At 42.1% G+C, this 20,159-nt stretch overlaps 1 protein-coding gene across 2 annotated transcripts; it reads left to right on the forward strand.

Annotated features, from left to right (window-relative positions):
• Positions 1–1,274: 1,274 nt before the first annotated feature.
• golm2 (golgi membrane protein 2) lies at positions 1,275–19,265 on the forward strand. Of its 2 annotated transcripts, XM_084541780.1 has the most exons (10): positions 1,275–2,519; positions 8,160–8,214; positions 8,363–8,465; positions 8,667–8,757; positions 9,586–9,712; positions 11,544–11,627; positions 12,094–12,381; positions 13,310–13,435; positions 16,019–16,186; positions 17,699–19,265. In XM_084541780.1, the coding sequence occupies exons 1-10, from the start codon at positions 2,193–2,195 to the stop codon at positions 17,773–17,775; spliced, it is 1,446 nt and encodes a 481-aa protein (XP_084397906.1). In that variant the 5' UTR covers positions 1,275–2,192; the 3' UTR covers positions 17,776–19,265. The 2 variants fall into 2 exon arrangements, with proteins under 2 accessions (XP_084397906.1, XP_084397907.1); XM_084541781.1 differs by lacking the exon at positions 16,019–16,186 and having other exon boundaries at positions 1,277–2,519; positions 17,699–19,260.
• The last annotated feature ends 894 nt before the right edge of the window (positions 19,266–20,159 follow it).

Genomic DNA, 20,159 nt, shown 5'->3' on the forward strand with positions numbered 1-20,159 from the left:
GTTCTTTAGCTCTCTGACGCTGGTAGAAATCATGCGGGGCATCACAGAAACATAAGTCTGGCTCCAGTACGCTCTAATTAAAGTCTGTTTATTTATGAACATTTGCAGTTTTCATGTAATTCCTGCGTCATTTAAGTTGTCTTCAGTCCAGTTTTAAAGATAAAAGTTAATAATTAATATAAATGAGTGTGTTTCAGCCCCTGGTATTTCTTGAGCTTCTAATGCTCCTTCTTCCCGATGTTGCTTTCACTTGGGATTGCTGCCACTATACACACACCAATCAGGCATAACATTATAACCACCCCCCTAATATTGTGTAGGTCTCCCTTGTGCCTCCAAAACAGTAGTGACTCATCAGAGAATGGATATGGGCCTTCTGAGGGTGTCCTGTGGTGTCTGGCTACAGGATGTTGTTAGTGCGGGGCCTTTGAGGGGAGGGGGCCTCTGTGGATCATCCCACAGATACTTGATCAGTTTGGGATCTAGTGAATTTGGAGGCCAGGTCAACACCTTGTGCTGTTCTTCATGTTTTTTTTTTTTTAGTTGTTCCTAAAGTGTTTTTGTGTGTGTGTCTGTGTCAGGTTGCATCCTGCTGGGGATGGCTGCTTAATTTATCATCTGCGCATCTCCTTTATTGTAAATTATACTATGTTATAGTTCCTGTTTATAGTCTACTCACATTTAAGAAATAAAAAATCCATCTGTATAATATGTTCATAGTACCTCATTCAGTCAGTATGTATATCCTGCTCATTTACCTGTATATATGGCCTCACCTGTACATAGGTTTTGATCTGTAAATATTGTCCATATGCTGTAAAAAATCTAATCTAATCTAATCTAATCAAGGAGTGTCATTGCTATGGGGTGGGGGTGCCTGGTCTGGTCTAGGTGGGTGCTACATGTCTGAGTAACATCCACACCAATGAATGCCAGGTCCAGAAGTTTCCCAGCAGAACACTGAACTGTCACAAGATGGTCGAATTTATTTACTTCTACTGTCAGTGGTCTTAATGTTGTGGCTGATCTGTGTATGTGTGTATTTATTTATTTATTTAATTTAAATACAACATGAAAAATAAAACATGAGTTTGGTGTAGTTGTTCAGTATCCCACATAAGGCTGAGTCATGCACATAAAAAAGAACTTTGTCCCCGTCCTTCTTGCCAGGGAGTCTCTCAGCTGGACGGACTGACAGCCATTACGTCATCACAGCGTCACACGTCGTCACTGTGCGCCACACCGCGAACCGGAAGTAGCCCCAGAGAGAGGAGCCTCTTCTGTGGTCTAGTCTCTCCTCCAGCGCCACTAGGAGGATCCTTCCCCTTACTGAGCCTCGATTTGGCACAAACCACCCTCCATAGTTTCCACAGCGTTTGTTTGGATCTGGCTCGCTGCTTCACGAGAAGCTCCACGAGAAGAAACGACACCTCTCTCTCTCTCTCTCTCTGTAACTGACAGCAGCTAATGTTTTATTTATTTATCGGACGGTTGCTAAGCTAGTCGGTTAGCGGAGACGTTAGAGCTAACAATAACGTCAGTGCAGAATAAGAGATCATCGGTGGATTTTTTTTTTATTTTATATTATTTTTTTATTTTTATTTTTTTATTTTTGTGATTAAAGGAGCTCCAATTAACAAAAACATCGGCGCGTACACACACGGGATCAATTATCCAGAGAGCTAAAATTAGCCGTATGCTAACAGAATGTAGCTAGCTGTGTGGTTGTTGTTGCCTAGCGCTCCTCGCTGCCACGGCGCCGTGTCCACGTCTCGGTCTCGTCTGCCGTGTGTGTGTATGTGAGTGTGTGTGTGTGTGTGTGTGTAACGTCGCCAGCTGAGCTAGGCCACGTCCCTGCGGGCGTAATTTCACCCACGAACATTGGACGAATTGCAGAGAGGATGCCTGGTGTGCGGAAGGAGGAAGGAGAGGGAAGCTCGGCGGAGATGTGAGAGCAGCTTTACGCGTTCATGACCGTCTGTGGAGAATTTGATTTTTTATATTTTATTTTTTTATTTCTCCAACGGTTGCCGCATTCACACGGCATGTCACGTAGACGGATGCGTTTCTCACCGGGAGGACAGTCACACTGAGCTCACCAGGTTGCGGTAACAACCAGAAGTAAACGCTACACTTTTTTTATTATTATTATTTTATTTTATTTTTATTTTTTTTGTTGTTGTTGTGCGGAAATGGTCGGGTTTGGTGCAAACAGACGCGGGGGCCGCCTCCCGTCCTTCATCCTCATCTTCCTGATGGTGGTCATCGCCGTGCTGTCGTTCAACTACTGGACGGTGTCCAACAAGCACGGCCGCCTGCTCGACGAGCTGGCCGAGGTGCAGACGCAGGTGAAGCGCACGGACGCGGCGCGGAGCCGGCTCGAGAAGCGGAACTCGGAGCTGATGGTGCAGGTGGACACGCACAGGAAGCAGATCGACCAGAAGGACGGGGACTACAGCGTCCTGGAGGGCAAGCTCCAGGCCAAAGAGGCGCTCATCAAGAAGTGCTCCGATGAAAAGGTATGGTCCGCCTTGAACCCGGGTCCTGATGGGGCTTTTTTTTGGGGTCGTTTCACTGGAGCAGAGGCGGTTCTAGCCCGCTTAGCGCCCTGGGCGAACTGTGGTCGTGCCCCACACCCTGACCAGTGCTAATAATGTTGTAATAAACGAAAATAGAAGTATAAATATAATATACAAGTCTCTTTGCTCAATTAAATACACATGTCATTGTGCACAGTTTACCAAACTTTCTGAAACAATCAGATCTATTTCCTGTTATCTATCTTGGCATGACGTGGAGTTTTGTCCCGGTTTGTCTGGATCCAGATCCAGTATATAACAGGGGTGTAACGATACACCAACCCCAACGGATCCGGTCGGTTCGACTCCCTTTAGGGATGGGGGATCGTGTCACTGGAGCAGAGGCGGTTCTAGCATGTTTGCCGCCCCGGGGCGAACTTCCATAGCGCCCCTCATCCTGAGCAGAGAGGGGTGCTCCAAAAGCCTTTTCAGAAGTGCCCTTAATGTTGTATTAAAAAGAAAATACAACTATAAACATAATATACAAGTCTTTTCACATAATTAAATACACGCCAGTCATTGTGCATTGTTTATCAAACCTGCTGAAACAGAATCAGATCTATTTCGACATACACGCAAGAGTTTGTGTTGGCATAAGGTGTAGTTTTATAGTCAAATACAGTACATCATAGGGGTGTAACGATACACCAACCTCACCAATCGTTTCGGTTCGGTTCCCTATGGGGATGTGGGATCATGGCAAAACAAAAAAAAAAAACAAAAATTAGCCTGTTACAAACCTCCTATTGGAGAATTATTATTATTATAAGATAAGGTAATCCTTTAATTTATCCCACAGTGGGATCTTTCTTTAGTGTTTTTGGATAAACCACGACCTGGATGACTGAGAACCTTCACACACTTTAGCCACAGGACCACGTTTAGTTTTGTCACGATATGTTGGTGTAATCTCCCCAGTCTAAACCAAAATGGACCATTAATATGATCTTTTGGGGGGGGGCACCTAACCCCCAAAATTGCTCCCCGAGTGCTACACAAGTGCCAGCCCACTGCTCCAAGCATAGACACCACTGTGTGAACGAATGGATGGGTCAAATGCGCAGAAAGAATTTGCCCATGTGGGATCAAGAAGGGAATTCTTCTTCTTCTTCTGCTTTTTCTTTTTCTTCTTTAAAGATGGCAATGGTTTGTCAAGAGTAGCCTAGTCCTACACTGGGAATTCATTCATCTAAACACTTTCATATCCAAAAACAGAAGGAAACTGGACTTGTAGAGTTTCTTGAAGACGTCTCATCCAAGTTGTAAAGCATTGGTGAGGTTGTGGTTTAAATAGGAGCGTCTATAGGTGTTATCCATCAGAAACTACCATGACTAGTGTCTGTTAACGACTAGATACTTACCTTTCATTGGTGGAGACTGTTTGACCCTGTCCTCTTTCTCCAATGAATGGTACTATAGTCCTTTAGAACTGAAGAAGCTACTTGGATGAAACGTCTTTAAGAAACTCTACAAATCTAGTTGCCGTTCTTCTCTAAAACCACATCTGATAGCTTGTTGAAGTGCTTTAATATGCGTTATTAGAAGGACGTGGTGTACTAGTGTTATCTCTGCCTATAAGCCATTTCAAATATATTTAGGTGTGGTGACATAATCTGGGGGTTGCATTAATCATTGCTGGAGTTGGAGCATAAATTGGTACGTTGGAAATAAACACGCCATGGGTTAATCCTCTTTTCATAATTAAAAAATGAGCTCCGGTAAGCTGTGTTCATTCCACACAGAGCAAATTATTGGTTCATCTAATAATGCAAAGAAATTACATGTGTCGAAACGCCCCCTCAAGAAAAATCAAACACTAGTTAGTCCTAATTTAATTGCTGAAAATCCACTTTCTCTACATTACGCCCAACTACGTCTCAGTATGCGTCTGGTTAAGTATCTGCCCGGACCATTTTAACTCCAGTTCACTTCCAGCTGCACCACGAGAAGTTCAAACAACAGACACGGGTGAGATTTCCATACCGTTTGCATCCAGCCTGACTTATTTATTTCTGATGGAAAGTTATACATTTGCCTAACTTGTTTTGATCGACTCGTGGTTTAGTATCCTGGTCAAAAAAAAAAAAAAAGCTGCTGGCATGCTCTGTTGATATAAACCCAGACACATCGTCTTAAGTGTGTGCAGAACATTTATCCTTGACAGCTTAATTGTTGGAGGAGGTTAGATTCTGAATTGGCAAACATATCGCATGTCCCCGTTGATAATGAATGGCTCTGTACGCTAATAAAACAACAAAGTATGTACAATATCTGGCTACCAGGGAAAAAAATGTCCAATTTTTTAAATTCCCCAGTCTTTGTAAGGTACTTATCACATTCACATTTGGTATCGTGGGTTGAAAAACCCAAGATGTCCTCTGTAGATAGCCAAAGGAGTTCATTCAGTAGTTTGCAGTGGGTGGGAAACAAATTTGAACTACTGGTCGTCAGGAGGATATATAGAAATGTCCCGATCAAGTTTTTTTTGCCCCCCGATCGGCCGATCCAAGTCCCAATCTGATCTTTCTGAGCTTTTCTAATCTTGTACAGGGCTGTCAAAGTTCTTGTGCTTTAGCTCTGGGAAGCCTGTGTTCTCCACTCCAGAAACGTTCTGGTCTAACTCTCTTAATATTTTTCTCTTTGATGCCGTCTCAAAGAAACCTTTCTCATTTTTTAAACATAGCGTTCAATGGTTGCCGTTGGTAGGACTGAATAACAAGCATCTACTACTACATCCATATTGCATAGTTTTCAAATTCAATTCAGTGCATTACTTCCACAAATTGGACATGTTTAGTCATGGGAGTCTTCTTCTTCTTCTTCTTCCTGGCAGCTTTGATGCTAGGTCACCAAGAGGAATAAGACGTTTTCACGCTACCCGCTTTGCTTTATGGCAAACCTAAAATAAATACCTACAAAAGATCCTCATATAGATCTGATCATCTTAAAAGCTTCAGTCTCCTTCCTCCCTAATAGACAGAAGAATAACAAGGATGCTGGATACACATGTGCAGCAAACTAAGAAATTAAAAGCAGCAAGGTTTGATTTAAGGAAACCTTGCATAGATTATTTTTTTAACAAGTGAGAATGTCTCTTCTTCTGACTGCCAGCTACTGTCAGCTTGTCGATTTCCTTTTCTTTCCAACTAGCTGATAATAGCAGAACAAGTTTGACCCCTGGTAAATTCATTTCCTCTCAGGCATGCCGTGTTTCATCTTCTACAAGCGAAACCAGTTTAGGTTTTAATTACACATTCATTTTTGACAGTGGAATACCTCTTGGCAGCTAAAGGGACACCGTCAGTAAATCAACTTTTAAAAGAAAGCTACTAGAGCTTAGATGATTTTTATTTCCGCCAGGCTGGTTAGGTGAGTACAGGCGATCATTTGTGGAATAAGGATGAGGCTCACGGCCGTATCCGGCTCTGTTCCGTGATCGAGCCACTGTTCCACTCCCTTCTTTTGTCAACAGCCCAGCCCTGTTTCAACAAGGATGCATGCCATTTACACCTAGAGAGAGGCCCACGCCGCAGAGAATAGTCTTGTTCCTGTACACGTATGGTTAAGTCCTTACAGGCTTATCATGTTTCGTATGGTACGTAATCAGTCCGGCCACGTTTGTCTTCTGAGGAGACAATTTGAGTGCTGCTCTTGACACTGTGGCTGCACTTCCTGGTTGTTCTTACCATAAATCCTCCACCTTCAGTCACTTACAACCGTTTTACTGCCCTACATTGGTGTGCACTGATTAACCACAGCTGCTGCTTTTTGCGTGGGATGAAACGACAACTTTTTAACCGATTTAAATTTAGATTTATTTTTTTTAGGTGTGACATTATAATCCAAAAGTTCCCATCTCCTCCCTCCCTCCTTCCCTCTTTCCAGGGTGTAGGCATGGTTTAAAGATAATTAAAAGCCCTACCCGCGTGGGACTAGTTTTACCTGGGATCCTCTGGTAATTTGTAATAATTGCTGAGGTCGTGTGTGTGATTTTAATCCCGTGTGAATCGGCCATGTCTGTAATTTGTAAAATAAAAATCGCACAGGAAAAGTACTCACCCGGTTTCTTCTATCACATAGGTCCTGTGATAAAACTAATCCAGCGCTTTGTGATTTGGGAGTTTTGTTTGATTCGTGGCTTTGTTGCTTTTTAAAAATATTCATTCATCTTCTGTAACCGCTTATTCCTGTTAAGGGTCGCGGGGTCTGCTGGAGCCTATCCCAGCTGTCATTGGGCGAGAGGCGGGGGTACACCCTGGACAGGTCGCCAGTCTATCTCAGGGCTAACACAGAGAGACAGAAATTGCCAATTAATTAAAGCTGTCAAAACATTTAGAGGTATAAAATGAAGCGGAAAGTAGCAGAGATGTCATAACCATGGATAGTATATTTGGATAAAACACATAGGTAAAACTAATCCTGTGCGAAACGGGCTTATAGGCGGTTTAGACTTCTGCGTCAAATTGACACCATAGCCACGGCGATAGCCCAGACCCTACGTAGATACCCTAACGCCGTAGCCTGACGTGCACCTCCCCAAAAATGTAACTACGCACCGCAGCGACGCAGACCACAAGAGCTGTGATCGGTCCACTTGGTAGTAGCGTGTTTCCGCTTTAGTATTTCCGGCTGTTTCTCCATCTCAGCAGTTTTCAAAGTGATTGCTTTGGATCAATAAAGTTGGAACACATCGAGCAAAGGTTAACTGAGGAGGATCGGAGATACAAACATTTGTACGACTCGTCTTGGGCAAAGGATCCGGTCGCCACTGTTGAAAGTGACAACCAGTGTTTGGGCGGCGTTGTTACAGGGCGAGCCAGACTGAGGAGCGCACAAGTATAAATGACGTAGGCGCCTATGTCCTGCAATACTCTAAAAGAGCCTTTATAGGAACAGGGAAAGTTTATCGCCAGCACTATTTATTACGTGTTGGGGTTTGGTATTCCTGCATGAGACATCATTGACCAGCTTAGAATGAGTCCTCACAGTCTGTGCTGGTGTCCTCTGAATGTCACAAAGGGCACCTCTGTTGCAGTGAAACTATAATTTTAATTCACGGATATTTCTCAACTTCACAAACCGAGCATTGGTTTCACCCAAATGATTATGACGACGTAAAATGTTGCACTGAATGAAACACTGAGTGTATTCTTTTGAGCACTGAACAAACTTGTTTCCCCTGCGTTTCCTGTTCTTATACGGGAATTTATTCAGGCAAAAAAAAATAATTTGGTTGCGACATCCCTAGTTAAGAGTGACGGAACAAGAGAACGAGCTGTCTCTGAATCATCCCAGCAGAAAACCTGAACAGATGACGCGCTAATTCACGACACTGTTAAAGCAGTAAGCCCAGAAAAGCAATAAGCTCATGCACTATTTGAAGTCCGTCTGCAAGGGATTCACGCCGCCACTCGTCTGAAACATGAAATATGCGCTGGCGTCCGTTTTAACAGCGCGACATTGGTCCTACATCGCTGGAGAAAGTTCCCATTTACACTGGCATTGTCGTTTACTAGTCAGAGAGCTTGTCACGCAGTTTTCCTTCACTCATTTTCTGAGTTTGTGTTTGTCTCTTCACAGATAAAGCTGCAGGATGACGTGTCCGCCCAAATGACAGAAATACAGAGGCTGCAAGGTAAGACTTCACCCTGGCTCGGCCAACAGAGGGCCCGCCGGCGCACACTGCATCCTTCAATAGATAGAACGACATTCAGCGCTAAGAATTCTCCTGAGAAAGTGTGGAAGTTAACCTCTTGGGTGCACGTTGGTGTCGTTGCAAACAGAGCAACTAAAGGAGCTGAAGCAAGAGTTAATGAAGCAGGAGGAGCAGCTCAGAGAAGTGAAGAAGAACAGCACTACCTTGGAAAGAAAACTGGAGTATGAAAGGTATGTAAACTCATTTTCTGTCAGTCTTGATGAGCCGTGACATGATGACTAAACGCTTCTGGATTGCTTTTGAGATTATAATTACACTTGGTTGTTTTTCCAGTTGCATGTCCCGTTACATTAGGTCATCTTCATCTCCTAGTTTGTTGTCTGTGCTGTAATATTTCGCTGATATTGTGCGTATGAACATTTGTTCACAAGTTTACAGTGTGGACGTCAAATTGCACAACTGAAAGAGGAGTATGAAGAAACAAGGAAGAACCTGGAGGTAGAAGCATCGAAGCTAAGACAGGTCAGTAAATCGTGTCCTGATCCAGGCATTTCTAAAATGATGGCATCAGGCTTTAGACAAGTCCGATCTTTTGTAGTTATTTATTTTACGTCTGCCATAAACCAAAAACCACGTCCCTGTAGCTTCAAATTTTCTTCTTCTGTTTTAATAGAGGCTGGCTGACGTCAAAGTTGCCAAAAAAATAAATAAAACAAAGAAGAATACAGCTTCTTCTTCTTCTTCTTGTAGTTTAAAACACATGTCTTATCATACCTGCTGCGTGGAAGAACTTTACCCTGGACATTAAAGTCAGTCAGACTTAAATTTGTAAATCATGCCAGGTGGTAAAGGTTGTAGTAGGAGGCTGTCATCTAGTACAACCAACTCGATTCAACACCTACAAATAATAATAAAAAAATGGAATACATTGACTTTAACAGTCCTGTTTATTGGACTTAATCCAGTTGTAATAATCACGTGTGATCTAGGAGAATACAAGGAAGATTAGAAAAACATTTACGAATCTCTAAGGCAGGACATGTTGTTTAATTAATACTCAGATCGGGACTCTGATTGGTCGGCACTGAATTTGCCGGGTGCAAAAAAATAACAAAAACTTTGTATTGGGACATCCCTAGAAACGGGATAGTGATTCTTCTGGTGACAGTTTGGTAAAAATGGTGAAACGTTGTATCTGCCCTCTGGTATACATCACATTTTTAGTCACTGTTGCATTATTCTTCAATTGTTAAAGAAAAAAAAAAAAGATTTAAAGTTTATTTAATGGAAGCAGCCAAGCTCTGTTGTCTTCTTCATTTTACAGTCTCTCTTCTTCTTCTTTTTCCCCAGAATGTAAATGACGGCCCGAGGGGCGTCGCGTCCGTCAGACGTGCAGAAGGAGCGGCCGGTGTGGAGATGGCTGGAGAGCGCCATACAGTGGCCACACACGGGCATGACGGACAGCCAGATCTAAAAGGTACAGCTGCAAGTTTTACATGGAAGATGTTTCTTCAACCCCAATTAAATAGTTCTGATCAGAGGTTCCAACCGTTAACTGTTTACACTGACATTAAATAAAATGATCCAAAAACATCGGCCTTCTCTGGAGCGTAACATCTTACACTATAACACAACTATATAACGGAGGTAGAAGAAGAAGTTCTCCTTTTATTGACAATACAGAATTTATTTAGTAGAAGAAGATAACTAAGACATTGGCATGGTAACGCGCTTTTTGTGGGGCAAACATCAATTTATTTATTCCATCCAGAGAGAAATGATCGGTTTAAGTGTTTACATCACCCCCCTCTCTCAGTCTGCATGAAAGTCAGACCAGTCTGTTCTGACTGAAGTTGTTAAATGGAGCCTTATTATTCAGATTATTGGTGGAATTCTAGTGTCCGTGTAAACCAGCGATGTGCGGTGAGGTTTGTGGGTGGGTAGCTTCAATTCCACATTCGATTGTCTGCTTCCTAAAACCTATAACGGTTCAGAGAGAGAGAAAACGCAAAACAGACAGAGAGCATGAGCCGTTGGAATTCCACAATTCATTCAACACAAATGGGAGTAGCCAGTGTGTAAAATAATAAAATGTATTTTACTTTGGATGTAAAAGGAATGAGACTACACAAGAACAGATATTTAAGTTTAAAACCAAATCTGGACCTTAATTCAAATCTTGAGCTGTTAAAGCTTTAAACTCTGATGATTTGATCCATTTTTAATACAGACTGTTCAACAAAAGCTTTGCCATTATTTGCCACTTCCTGTTTTGACTGAAAATCTAGTTTTAAATCCCAGCTTAGATGTACAATCTTTGCATTTGTGGCATTCAGTCACAGGATAAGTAAACGTGCAGTTGACTCAGCGCAGAAGAAGAGTGGGAGGCATGAGGCAGAAGTAGTGGCTGCCTCATCTGCTGCTTTTTCAGTGCAGTTTAATGTCAGATCAGCAAGACTAAATATATCACACACACATGAAATACATTACCGTACATTACCTAGTCTCTGGAGAGTCAGGACATATCATAAAAGTGTGTACAAACGTTATATTTGTGAGAGTTTGTGAGAGATTAAAGCTCAGAGGACTTGTCAGCTCGTCGCTGCCTCTGCTCTCGTCTCTCCGACGATAAAAATGATCAAAATGACTGGAATTTTACAGAAATTACATTTATAACACAAACCAATGGACAAAGATTCAAGGTTCAAGATCTAAGATTCTTTATTGTCAAATACTCAGTAACAATCCAGCATCATTACCAGTACTGAAATTCTTGGAGCATGGGGCTCGACTTTGCAGAAGCAAAATACAGTAAATAAAATAAGATAAAGCAGAATAAAAAATGATGATAAAGATAAAAGAGATGTGCTGCAACGTTAGATAAATATATAGAAACGGAATAAAGTGTCAGCTGTTCAGTAGCCTGATGGCTTGTGGGTAAAAACTGTCCCTGAACCTGCTGGTTCGTGTGCGGCTGCTCCGAAACCACCTGCCAGACGGTAGGAGTGTAAATAGTCTATAGCTGGGGTGGCTGGGGTCAGAGGGCATCCGTTGTACCTTCCTCCTGCAGTGCTGGATGTAAATGTCCTGGACAGCTGGCAGCTTATATTTATTAATTTCACCCGGACCACACACGTCCCTGATGTAAACACAGCAACCCACACATGCATCGCCTTGACTTTTCTATGTTTAGATGCTGAATATTGCAGACATTTAATTAAAATCACAGTTCTGTACATGAGCAGGTGTGTCAGTGGTGTCGTCAGACGGCTTCAATGACTGAATCCCGTTCTTGTGCTCTGTTACAGACGAGATGGGGAAACCCGGCAGTGACGCTGGCATGCCTGGTATTGAAGACAGCGAGGTGGGAAAGGTCGATGAAGTGCAGTTCGGTGAGCAACGGACCTCGTCTCTCAAGAGCAATATTTTAGTTGAATTATTAAGAGAAAGTCAAGCGGTGGTAAAGATGATTCTTTTGCTGGCGCGTAGACCACTTTGGGTCCGATACCGATCTTTTAATACTGAGTATCGACCAGTCTGAGTCTCGATTCTCTCCAAGGGATTCATACATTTTCATAGATTTTCTTCATCTCTGTCTCCTTGACTCTGTCTCCAGGAAACTTTTTTTGTGGTGAATCAAGTTGGTAGTATTGAGGAAAAAGATGTTTTGATGCTACAGGGACATGGTTCTGGTTTATGGCAGACCTAGAATAAATACAAAAGATCCGACCACTTAAAAAAAGTGCTTGGATTGACCTCGATACCGATCAAGACAACCCTAGTTTTAAATGTGATCTCAAACACCAAAGTTATCCAAAACTGTCCGAGCTTAATCACTTTTTAACATTTCACCTGCAGCCTTGAAGAAACCAGCCATCACTCAGAAGCACGACGAAGCCCCCGACACGGTCGTTGGAGCCGGTGCCGGACCTGGACACGGGACGGCCGATGCCGCTGGGGGTCAGGACCTGTTGCTGGACCAGCCCGGACTCCAGCAGGACCGAGTGGAAGGCCGAGCAGCAGCAGCAGCAGTGATCGCGGCCCCGGGCTCCATGAAACAGGCCGACAAACCGATAGTGTTTGAGGAAGACAACAAGGCCGGCATCAAGGCGGACGAGATGGGAGAACATCAGAGACAGCTCCGAGGTACAGTACGTGCTAGGGGTCGTACGGACTAGTTGACTAGTTACTGATCACATGACGATAACAACATGGGCACCTAATAGAAGGCAGGTGAGGAGCACAGTGAGTCGTTGCAGAAAACTAGCAGCGGTTCGTCAAGTGTGTGGAAAAGATGAAGCCCATACTACCGTGACATGTCAGTCCTGAAATACAACTAAAGTACTACTGCTATACATCTGAAAAGGCTAATGCTAACGCTAGCAGAGGAACGGTCCAAATCCTCTGGACAGCAGTCAGTTAACAACTTCACCAAACGTCCTGTGGTAACAGAGAGAAGGAGGTACTGTGGAGTACTATTAAATGCTACTGATGGTGCTGATGTGCTGCCTGTTTTTATACAGCCTATACATATCTGCAGCTCACAGTGTGTAGCACATGAGCTGTCTGTTCTCAGCATATGTATTCAGGTCAAGAATATAGATTTCATTATTTTCTACTGGGTTTTAATTAGTGACGTCATCAGAGACGAGTCCATGTCGACTTTCATCACGTAACAGTCGACTTTAAAAAAATAAATAAATAAAAAATCGGAACTTGTGCAACCCCTAGTGACTAGCAGATCCATATTACTGGTATTAGTTATAATAGTCGTCTCTTTTTTAGCCTTTAGCTATGTGATAATTAATTGTCAGGATTCACTGGTTTAATGCTTCAAGTTATGTTTTTTTTCCTCCACTGAATCTGAATTTAAGTGTAGGCGAGAGCCGCCAACAGGATCAGTCTGCACCGTCTTTATTTTTAATGAGATTTCGTAACATCTTTCAAATCTTAAGGCCCTGCAGTGAAGAAGTAACATTTTTCTTTTGCTTAAGAACCACGGGACATAATTAAAGTTTAAAAAGCCGTCGTTTGCCCTTAATCACAAACTAACAGAGTCTCTTTCTTGTTCCAGATAGCGTCAAGGGTGACGGCGAACACTTGAAGAGGATTCCTTTGCCCCCGAACCCTGCCCAGGTCCCCAACCCCATCGAGCCTCTCCGCGCCAAAGACCAAGCAGAGCCGGTACACCACCGCCAAAGTAAGTTTGCCTGAAGTTCGCTTGAACCCGGTGAATGAACGCGGAGGCCGTGGTTGGGGTCTGCTCTGTGTTTACTGAGAGAAATAACGTCACACGTGAAAAAGGACACTTGTCTTCCCTTGTGTTTCTGCTTACCTGCTGCCTCACAGCTCTGTAACGCAGAGAGTAGGATGCAGTTGGCTGTGGAGCCATCGCCTCGACATAACACCTCTTCCTTTTAAGTTAGTTCTAGGTATATGAGTGCAAGGGCCCTGTTCAGACCTCGCTTTAAGACCCGATCGTAAGTGTTTTCAGACCTGGCATTAACACGCATCTCCAGATCTAATCTTCTCTTCATGCAAATAAACACCAACATCTGCCCGTAGTGGATTTCTACCGCTGCTCCAGAACCGAGAACAGAGGTGTTTATGACTTTGGCGTCAAGTTAGAGCTGCACAAAACTTAGATTATACCTCCAGCCCTGGAAGTTTCCATACGCACCGTGATCTCCGGTGATAAATTTAAATAAATACACCGGTGATTATTGAGAAAATGAACCCCACACGGCTCCTTGTGCATCAACATGACTGCATCAGTAATTGACCTCATGCTGCTACGTTATTTAATCACCGAATCACACTGGTTTGTCAGTTCTTAATTATATTTATTCATTATTTAGTTAGTTAACAGCTACAAGGACAGAATATTTTAAAAGGCTCTCATTTCTAATAGCGGTTGTGCGTTGTTTTTTTTAATGAATGAGGTAAAACTGTTGAGTAGGTGGTCTTCAGTGTGACTCAGGAAACGCTTCCACAGGAATGAGGACAAACGAGACCAAGACCACCTCCAAATGTGGTCTGAGGTCAGATCTCTCAATGCGTCCTGGGGTTGTTCACACTTGTCTTTTCCGCTGCCCAGATCGGATCTCAATGCAAGGTCTGATCAGGCCCTAAGTCATGTCTGAATATGGGTGCGTAAGAGAACTATCAGGAGGTAGAAGGAGGACTCAACGAATGACACACGCCTGGCTCCCAGATGATCCTCTCCTGCCGCCTGGCTTCTGCTCTGCTGCCTCTTCTCCCTCTTTCTCCTCTGTTTTTTTTTTATTTGTTCTGTCCTTTCATCGGCCCTCACGCATCCACCTCACCGTCTGCAGCCCTCACTCTACTCGATTCTTTGTCTTTCCTTCTCATCGCTCCCGCCTCTCATCTCTCAAATTAACACCCACCAGACGTCTCATCTTTCGCCGGCGTCAGGTGCTTCAGTACAGACTCTTATCAGTCCAACGACACCGCCTGGTTCAGTGCGTCTCAGATCCGGTCCCCACACAGTCAGCGGCGCCGCGCGTGGCTCTGTAGAGAGGAACATAAACAACCAGAGACACACAAAGAGATTGTGGCAATAAAAACAGATTTTTACTTAGAAACACACACTGAAAGCATTGATTTATAGCACGGAGATAAGATTTAAGATTGTGATTCCAAACAGGCATCTTGTTATCTGAAAGAACAGAGGATCGGGTGTTTGTAGTGGGGATGTCCTGATCAAGTTCTTAAATAAGAAAAAGTGCTACCCTGTGGGTTCCTGAAGTCTTTTCTAGTCTTCCTCGTCTTCTCCTAGATGTCAGTGGATTCAGTCCAATAAATCTTTCTGTCAGAGTTAATGTAGTGTGGAGAGGGTAACTCTTACCTTGTGTTTTCTACTCCAGAAATGTTCTGGTCTAACCCTATAACCCTCTGAGTAATCTTTTTCGCTTGACGCTGTCTTGAGGAAGTGTTCTGACTTCGTAGTATTGAATAACAGTCTCCTACTACCACCTCATCACACATCAACATTACATAATTTACAAATTTCTCTCTGACTGACTTCATTTTCCAGAGTAAAGTATTTCCACACAGCAGACATTTTGGTTCCTCTTCTTCTTCTTCTTCTTCCTCTTCTTGTTCTATTTTTGTCAGATCTGACACTAGCCCTCCACCACTGAACGAGAAGAAGAAGATGTCATGACGCTGCAGGGAAGTGGTTTTGGTTTATGCCAGACCTAAAATGCTAAAAAACTAAAAAAAAAAAAAAAAGATCAGGCTTGGTTGAATCCTGATAAGCGATCGGGGCGTCCCCAGTTTATAATAGTCTGTCCTCCTGAAATATGTTAATGGAGGCAGCGAGCTGTAAACGCTGATGATGCAACTACATGAAATATCACCATCTATATTAGATGCATGTGTGGCCTTTTAATACTCACAGCACCTACAGATAAATGAACATAAGATAAGTTGTTTTTTTATTATTCGGTTGTTTGAACTTTAAGAGATGATGATGAAGCAGTAACTCCGTTAGCTCTCAGTGCTTATTACAAGGGAACCCAATTTATTTGCTTCCAACAATGGACTTGAAAGCAGAGCGCAAATAAATCAGGTTCCCTTGTAATGTCTTCACATTCATTGGCCTCATCCTCCTCACCTTTCGCCATCCTCTTCATGCAAAACACTTTACTCCCTCCACGCATTCAGTGTGCAGTTTTTCCCACCCTTGTTTCCCCCCCACCCCCTACGACTGTCTCCGCTTCCCTCCCTTCCTGATGAGGCCCTTCTCTGCCTCCTGCAGGCCGGTTCTTTGATGAGAACGAATCCCCAGTAGATCCGCAGCACGGCTCTAAGCTGGCGGACTACAATGGGGACGACGGCAACGTGGGTGAGTATGAGGCCGACAAGCAGGCCGAGCTGGCCTACAATGAGGAGGAGGATGGTGATGGTGGGGAGGAAGACGTTCAAGGTGAGCCAGGCTGGGGGAAAACTGGGCCGCCTGTCCGGATGTGTATCCACCATTCCTCCCTTGCTCCCTCCCTCCCTCCACCCCTCTCCTGCCGTTGCCCCGCTGCATTTGTCCCGAGTCGCTCACAGCACCCTGAGTTTGGTCCTTGAAGGCTTTGTAAAATATTTCAAGAATTTGTGAAAAAAATAAAATAAATAAACACGCCTTCAGGGTCAAAGCAGGACTGCAATGTATGCAGTCTACGATAAATCACTATTACTGTTAAACATTTTCCTGCAAGGCACCCGTTTCTAAAACCTGACCCAGGAACTTACGGTTCTGTGAGAGTAATTCAGTCGCCATCTAGTGTTTTCTGTCCTGCCTGTGCTTCTGTTTTAGCCAAACCACCTGTCTGTGCCCACCAAACATCTGACCCACATCTAGACCAGTAGATAAATATAGCTCACTGTGTTCCCTGAATGTGTCTGTGTTCTCCTTGAAACACCAAAGTGCATGCCCATGTCTGTTTTATTTTGTTTTAATTTTCATTTTTGCTGTCGTTTGTGGTTGTTCTCTGCCATCGAACTTTAATACTTGGGCAACAAAACTGTTATTTGGCGAAAACTGATTTGAGCGTGGCTGTTATTGTCAGATGTTACATCCATCGTGTAAACGCTGTATGTGATAGCAGTTTGTCTTTTTAGATTATGTTATTTACAGTGACTTGATAGATAAAACTTCTAGATTTTAATGCATTATAGCTGAATACAGTTTAAAGTCAACACTTTATTCTGGTCTGCTGTAAACCTCAGCACTTTATGTGACCAGTTGCATATGTGCACTAGGGGTTGTCGACTAGTCAGTTTGTCGCTTTAATCATCACGTCAACTAGTCACTGATCATGTGACAATAACAACATGGCCGCCTCCTAGTAGACAGGTGAGGAGTCCAGTGGGTTGTTGAAGCAAACTAGCAGCGGTGCATCAAGTGTGTGTGACACTTCATGTCAGTCCTAAAATACGACAAAAGTACTACTGCAGTGCATCTGAAAAGGCTAATGCTAACGCTAGCAGAAGAACGGTCCAAATCCTCTGGACAGCAGTCGGTTAACAACTTCATACTTCAGACCTTTAGTTGCAGTACACGGAGAAGGATTCAGAGACACTATCCCATCTAACAACATGCTGTGGAGTACTATTAAATGCTACTGATGGTGCTGAGGTGCTGCCTGTTCTTTTACAGTCTATAAATATCTTCAGCTCACAGTATCTAGCACATGGGCTGTCTGTTCTCAGCATATGTATTCAGGTCTATAATATAGATTTCATTACTTTCTACTGTGGTTTTTATCAGAGACTAGTCGGCGTCGACTCGACTTTCATCACGTAACAGTCGACTTTAAATAATCTGAAGTCGTGCAACCCCTACTGTACACTGTAGTAGATTGTAGTATGGTTACAACTCTTCATTAAGTATTTTATTCAGTCTCTAACGTCTTCGTTGCTTTGTTTTTGTTTCCTCCCCACCTCCCAGATGATGAAGACCGGGACATGCAGGGAGATCGCGCTGTGGATTATGGGAAAAGACATCAAGCCAATGACATTCTCTGAGTGCAATCTCATACATCAAAAAAAAACACAAAACAACAATAACGTTCAGACCGGCCTCTACAATCCAGGTCTCTTTTGACAGCAAACTTTGAACAGCATTAGCGTTTAGGAGTTTATGGGATGCATCTCCAATGTCAAGGACTGTTTTTAAAGACAGACATTGCAACTAATGAAGTCTGAATAATGTAACATAATACAAAGGGGGAAAAAAAAAATCATGGCATTATCCTGAGCTGCAGTTGATTTGCTAATGGTTGTTAAGTTATGACGGTAGGGGGGTGATGTACTGTACATTGACTGTTGAGTTTTTGTTATATGATAACTGCCTCGGTCACGACGGAGCGGTCTAAGAGATCCCTCGCCTCTAAACTTCAAGGTCGAACCCCGTTTTGCTACTCTCGTCTTTGCTGTTGTTTGGTACGAACTGTCTCTTCACCTGAGATGTTCATGAAGGGAAATAATTCGGCATTCTGCCTTTCTGACGTAGTTTTGGGACTTTTACGCGGAAGACATTTTTTTTGTTTTCGTCTTTTTGTTTACAGGAGTGGGAATACGCTACGAATGCCAAGGACTTTGCTTATGGCCTAAAAAAAATCCGTCTCTCTTTATTTTGTGACAAGACACTTAAAAAGAAGTGCTCCTCATTCAGTTTTTTGTTTTTTTTCTTTTTAATGATGCCAGTGCATGCATTTGAAACTTTTTATGAATAATCAAATTGAGCAAACTACTTAAGCTTAAGCAATACTTAGAGCAACGTTAGTGTCCTCCACAGTGTGCAGAGATTAACCCAAGCACATCTGGAACTGACATACTGTACACATGCTTCCATTAAATGAGGTTTCTTGTACATAACGTAGTCGAGCTGTTAACATTTGTACCGAGGACGCCTAATCCTTCACCCTTTAGGGAAATCTGTGAACATGAATTCAGTTCTGTTTGTGCAAACCGGGAAAGTTTTGATTTCTCATGGAAAGGCACATTGAATGTAATTTTAATTTTATTAAAGGTGATGCTTCATGTCATTCGTCAGTTGTTAACGGTGATTTAGAGTCGATGTGGCTGTGTAGTTTTCAATGGAGTTAACCCCTCTCCAAATGATTGCAGTACACATTTAGGTCATAATTGTAATGTTTGTTTGTGATGTTCAAAAAGATCTATTGAGTGTCTACAGCAGGGGTGTCAAACATGTGTCCCACAGGGTCTAATCTGGGCAAAGCATGAATTTGCAATGTGTGAAAATTACAAAGACATTACGTGCAATTTTTCCCCATAAGAGTGACAACTATTCCTAATTTGTCCACTGTTTTACTAAAAGTAGCAGACAAAACACATCACCTGAAGTTATTCATAAAACGTTTTGTGAAATGACAGAAAATAAGTCTGTTTTTATTCTGCTTTTATGAGATAAAGTCCTGTTGTTTATTTTGATTTCGGCCGAAGACACACAGATTCAGTCTTTAGGTTAAATACTTGGTATTTACGCAACTTTACGCTGACACCGAAGACTTATGGGATCAATAATTCGCAAAAAAAAAAAAAAAACTACGTTACTGCAGCATCCTTATGCCGTGCAGGGGAGGGTACAGGGTGGAGGTATTGCTAGATTATCAGAAAAACAACTTTATCCAATAAAAATAGGGTCCTTTTTCCTTTTAAGAACAGGAATTTTTAGTTCTTATAAAATTTGAACTTAATCTTGAAAAAAAATATAATTTTTTTTTATAAATAAGAACTTTATCTCACAAAGTAAATTTATTCATTCTCAGAAAAAAAATAATATATATAAAGGGTATTTATTTATTTCTGAGAAAAATTACATTATCTCAGAAAATTGGATTTTTTTTCAAAACCGAATTTTATTTCAGAGAAAATACTTTTTTTCTTAATAAATTAAAAAAAAATAATAATTCACAGAAAACAGAACTTTATCTCATAATACATCTTTTTTTTTTTGTTCTGAGAAAAAGACATCTCAGAAAAATAGGATTTTTTTTTCTTATAAAAACAAAACCGAATTTATATCTCAGAAAAAAATGTTTTTTTCTTATTAAATAAAAACAAAAAAAATCAGAGAAAACACAAGTTTATCTCATAATACATTTTTCTTTGTTGAGAAACAAAAACAGGTTTTCATTTATTTATTTTTCTCAAGTGAATGCAATACACTTCCGTAATAAAATGATAAATATTTTCAATATGCACTTATTTTTTTTATTTATTATTTATATATATTTTTTTTTTGCACTAAAACGGAGGGAAATATTCTGAGTTGTTATGTTACTGGTCTGGTTAAAATTAAATTGGGGTGCATGTGGCCCCCCTGAATTAATATGTGTTTGACGCCCCTGGTTTACAGCCTGTACCGCTGACCCTTTGTGTTTTTA

The sequence above is a fragment of the Chelon labrosus genome (genome assembly GCF_963514085.1).
Source record: "Chelon labrosus genome assembly, chromosome: 3".
In the NCBI taxonomy this organism is placed as follows: domain Eukaryota; kingdom Metazoa; phylum Chordata; class Actinopteri; order Mugiliformes; family Mugilidae; genus Chelon; species Chelon labrosus.

Coding starts and splice junctions, on each gene's coding strand:
- golm2 (XM_084541780.1), top strand. CDS start 2,193: ATGGTCGGGTTTGGTGCAAACAGACGCGGGGGCCGCCTCCCGTCCTTC. Junction 12,382..13,309: donor ACATCAGAGACAGCTCCGAG/GTACAGTACGTG, acceptor TTCTTGTTCCAG/ATAGCGTCAAGGGTGACGGC. Junction 13,436..16,018: donor GCCGGTACACCACCGCCAAA/GTAAGTTTGCCT, acceptor TGCCTCCTGCAG/GCCGGTTCTTTGATGAGAAC.